Source organism: Ixodes scapularis, unplaced genomic scaffold (genome assembly GCF_016920785.2).
Source record: "Ixodes scapularis isolate PalLabHiFi unplaced genomic scaffold, ASM1692078v2 ptg001547l_1___fragment_1__unscaffolded, whole genome shotgun sequence".
Classification (NCBI taxonomy): Eukaryota; Metazoa; Arthropoda; class Arachnida; order Ixodida; family Ixodidae; genus Ixodes; species Ixodes scapularis.
Window position 1 is genome coordinate 2,009,881 of NW_024610163.1, and position 4,184 is coordinate 2,014,064.

At 45.7% G+C, this 4,184-nt stretch overlaps 1 protein-coding gene across 1 annotated transcript; it reads right to left on the reverse strand.

Annotated features, from left to right (window-relative positions):
• Nucleotides 1–417: 417 nt before the first annotated feature.
• LOC115318177 lies at nt 418–2,192 on the reverse strand. The gene is made up of 3 exons (XM_040222369.1): nt 1,333–2,192; nt 958–1,189; nt 418–851 (listed from the first exon to the last, which is right to left on the reverse strand). Exons 1-3 carry the CDS (start codon nt 2,101–2,103, stop codon nt 418–420), a joined length of 1,437 nt encoding a protein of 478 aa, XP_040078303.1. The 5' UTR covers nt 2,104–2,192.
• Nucleotides 2,193–4,184: the final 1,992 nt, after the last annotated feature.

The following is a 4,184-nucleotide window of genomic DNA, read 5'->3' on the forward strand; positions in this document are numbered from 1 at the left end:
TTAAGTTCTTTTCTCATTTCGTCCCACTTGGTGATTTTGCTTTTTGTATTTATATCTGTTTCTATGGTTTGAATTTTAATTGCTACGTGCTCTTGTTCTTCAGAATTGAGGTGATTAGTGTCTATTTGTATAGCCGTAATGGATTTATGAGTGTACGTTATTGTCGTTAATTGGACGGGAGCGGGGTTATCACGGTTCTTTTTTGGGAGGTTCCTTGTGATGCTTGGTTGGGAGTGAAGGTCGTAGCCCGGTATGTTGAAGACTCTGTTGCTTTCCTGTACCAGTATAATGTCTGGCTGTTCTTTTGATTGCTGTATGTATTGTTTTAATAAATTGACCTTTTTACGCAAGCCGCGGCTATTCCATTGCCAAATTAATATTTCGCCATTTGGGGAGTTTTGGTTCGGTTGTTTTATCTTATTCATGGTTCTTAGTTGTCTCAGTGCCCTGGTTGGTATCCTCTGTGATAACTACTTTGTATGGGCTACTTTCGACGTCAAGGATCGGTGTTTGGGGTCTTTTTCTCAAAGAATTAAGTACGGATTCTAATTTAATGAGCGAGCTTTCAAGCTGCCTGTGTCCGATTTCGAGGTTGACGAATTGTTCAGCAAAAAGGGTATCTCTTTTCTGGAGCTCTTGTTGCATACTCTGTATGATTGCGTCCCTTTTTTGGAATTCCTTTTGAAAGAGTTCGTTTCTCTGTTGTAGTTCCCTTTGAAGGGAGTCTAGTTTTTTAAGTATTTCCATTGTGGTTTCATTTTGTGTTGTGTTTGTTTCAGTCACGGGTTTGTCCAGGATGATAACTGCTTTCATTGCTCTAACGATGTTGATTTGTGACGGCGTTTCTTTAGCTGCGGATAGCACGACCGCATATTGTTTCTTCGGGTCCTCTGCGGGGGTTGACGAAAGCTGGATGTTGGATTCGTTTGCTGCTGGGGAAGGAGATGATTTACTCACCCTCCAGCTCCCTCTGTTGAAGTGGGGTGATGCCGTCGTCTTCTGTAGTGCCGGTGGGGTTTCCCTGAGGGGCTGCCGTGGCCTTTCGTTCTGGTCTTTCGCTTGTTTGTCGCGGTGGTCGCAGTTTTGTTCTTGTGGGTTTTTGCTCCTGCTTCTTGATCTTTCGGTGTCTCCGAGCATTGCGAAGCTGTTGCGAGTCGGAAGCCTGGGCCATTGGGTGCTTGAGTTGCTCCTGTCGTGGCTGTGCTGTGGTTTGCTCCGAGTGTCCTGTCTACTTCTTGTGTTTGTTACGTCTACTCGTGGAGCTATATTTGCTTGACGCCAGCTTCGGATTCGCATTCCTTCTCTGCGGTTTCTGTCTGCCTCTTGGCGTACTGGACATTGTGGGTAGTCTGCCGGGTGTTCTCCGCTGCAGTTTTGGCATTGGATTTCACAGTTGTGCTCTGACATCCCGTTGGGGTCAGGTGGAAGTTTAGTTCCGCATTGTAAGCATCTCTGGTAGTGTAGTTTGTTTGGGCAGACATCTGCTCGGTGACCTATGGTGGCGCAGTTGCTGCAGAGGAGGCTCCTTGGGGTGTAGGGATGGAGCCTCATGACTACTCTGCTGTAGAGAGCGAATCTAGGAAGGCGGGTTCCCTCGATGACGACAAGTACGGAGTGGGATGAGCCTATTCTCCGAGCTTCTAGGACCTTGGTTCCTTGGATCTCAAGTTCATGTTGAATTTCTTCGTCTGGAACGGACATTTGGATACCGTGTATAACACCCTTGACTGTGTTATTTCCACTGGTTTTATAGGCGAGAATGGGGTGTTGTTTGTTCAGGACTAGTATTTGGCGTAGATGGAGGAATTTCTCTGCTGCGGTCGTGCGGTACGTGTCTATCGCAATGAGGTTCGGAATGACTCTCACTTTTACGTAGGTGTCCTTTTTTTCGGCCGTGGTGAGTGCCGCCGCTTGTACAAGGCTTCGTCCTATAGCATCGGGTGGTAACTTACTTAGGTCTGTGCCGTCTGTGAGTTTGATTATCACAGTTATATGTTCTTCGAGTCGTTGGTTTGGCGCACCTACGACTTTCCAGTCTTGTCCTGTGGCGATTTCTTCCGTGTCCATGCTTGTTGGAGGTGTCGGGGCGGGAGTAGCCAACATGCCGCAGGGCGGTAGCCGATTCCTTGTTCTTACGCCGGGTGTTAGGCTTGTCTCCGTTCGGCCATGGGATATGAGTAAAGGTCCGGTGTCCTTTGACACCGGGCTTGGTGGTGCCTTTACTCACTTGTCGTGCCTGGTGTCCTTGTGCTAATTTTTTTTCGTATGGGCTCTGCTCTCGGCGAATATATATAGAGTCGATTCCGCGTGAGCCGTATTTGTGCACCGGAAACCGGTATAATCAAGTTAGTGGACGATTCGTAAATTCTGGTGGCCTGTATGAACCTGTGTAATTTGGAATAAAGACGTTCAGGTTTTCTTCATTAAAGGTATCTATTAAATCAACATAAACAAAGAAAAGTGGAACCTCGATTAGAAGACGTGCTTTTTGCCAGGCTTTGTTTCTTTTTCGCTTTGCCATTCTAGGCAAAGCGTATGTCCAATTTCTTAAATTTTAAAGGCCATTAGGTGATCGCAGATGTGAAGCACAACTGGAATATGACTGCACCATATATAAAAAAAATAAAAGCCGTGTACAACTCCCTGTAAAGACGGATTAACTGAGCGCAGCTCTTGAGGATTAGGCTCCAAGGGTACTGAGGTGACTCCCTGAGGTCATGTGACCTCTTGGGGGGGGGGGGGGTCACGTAACCTCACAGGGGGTTACGTGAGGGTAACCCTCGGGGCTCTCGTGACCCTCATTTCTCATAACCCTCGTGACCCTCGTGAGATTAACCCTTGTGACCCTCATGAGGGTAACACCCTTGAGGGTAACTAACCCTTGCAACCCTCATGAGGGTAACGCTCGTAACCCTCGTGAGGGTAACCCTCGTGATCCTCGCGACGGTAACCCTTGTAACAGTCACGAAGGTAACCCTCGTGACGTCATCATGGAAAACTACCCATAATGCAACCCGCGCGTTCCACGCAACCCGCGCGTTGGATGCAACCCGCGCGTTGCATGCAACTCGTAGCTAACCCGCTTGAATGCAACGTCTTGCTTGCAACCTTTGCATGTGTGTTGCATGCGCGTTGCATGCAACGCGCGAATTGCATGTAACGCTTGAATTGCATGCAATGGGCATGCAACGCGCAGGTTGCATACAACGCGCATTCAGCGCGCGGTTACGCCGCTTGCATGCAACGCGTTCCATGCAATTTTTCCAAGCGCGTCGCAAGAAAACTTTGCAAGCGCGTTGCATGCAATCTTTGCATGCGCGTTGCATCCAACGCGCGGTTACGCCGACGGCGACGGCGACGGCGACGTCGACGCCACTCAAGTCGGAAACGGGCACCTAAGAGCTGCGCTCTAAAATGTTCTAACGCAGTACTGTACAATTTCATCACATCAACAATTTGTGCTGTTCAAACCCATAAATCAAGAGCCAAAAAAGGAGGTTTCGAATATAAATTTTATATAACTTGGATATTTCACTTTCCGGGACCTTCAAAGTGTTTAATTGTTTTTAGATCAGGGTCTCTGGGTAAGGACAGTTAGTTATACTATAGTCGAAAGCAGGACCTTTGCAGTGCTCTTGAAATTTTTGTCGGCATTCTTCTGCAGGTTTAGAAAAGTGTTCTTTTGTAACCATCAGGTTACAGGCTGAAAAATGAAATGAGTTTGAAATAAAATATTGAACTGTTGTGCAAAATAAATTTTCCCTTTATGCCTGCTTGAATAATGCACCAAACAAACAAAAACGTTAAAGGGATTTTCAGTAGCCATAACCATGATTTGAAACAGAACGTCTGCAGAACGCCGCTGTATTTATAAAAAGACACCATTGTACATATTCAAACACATGTCGTTATTATGTTCTTACTCTTAAAACAAGAAATAAAAGTTGCTTATGAGTATTTCGATATACAATTGAAGATACAAGAAAGTATTTTAATACACTATCGCGATACATTTGTATAGCAGATATTGCCCAGCTCTGCTCTATGGCTACAGTCTAGTTCTATCATTTTTTCATAGCTGTGAAGCACTTGCATGCATTTCGCTGCTTTATTATGTTTTGTTTCGTGTAAATAAAACACTTCAATTTGTTTTGAGTGTGATAATTTGATTGAATTGTGAAGAA

Excerpts from the sequence above, each read along its gene's own strand:
- LOC115318177 (XM_040222369.1), bottom strand. The coding sequence starts at position 2,103 with ATGTTGGCTACTCCCGCCCCGACACCTCCAACAAGCATGGACACGGAA. Across the intron at positions 1,190-1,332 it reads CAGACTACCCACAATGTCCA|GAGCAACTCAAGCACCCAAT; the intron begins GTACGCCAAGAG and ends CAGCCACGACAG. Across the intron at positions 852-957 it reads TCAACAGAGGGAGCTGGAGG|CTAAAGAAACGCCGTCACAA; the intron begins GTGAGTAAATCA and ends TGCTATCCGCAG.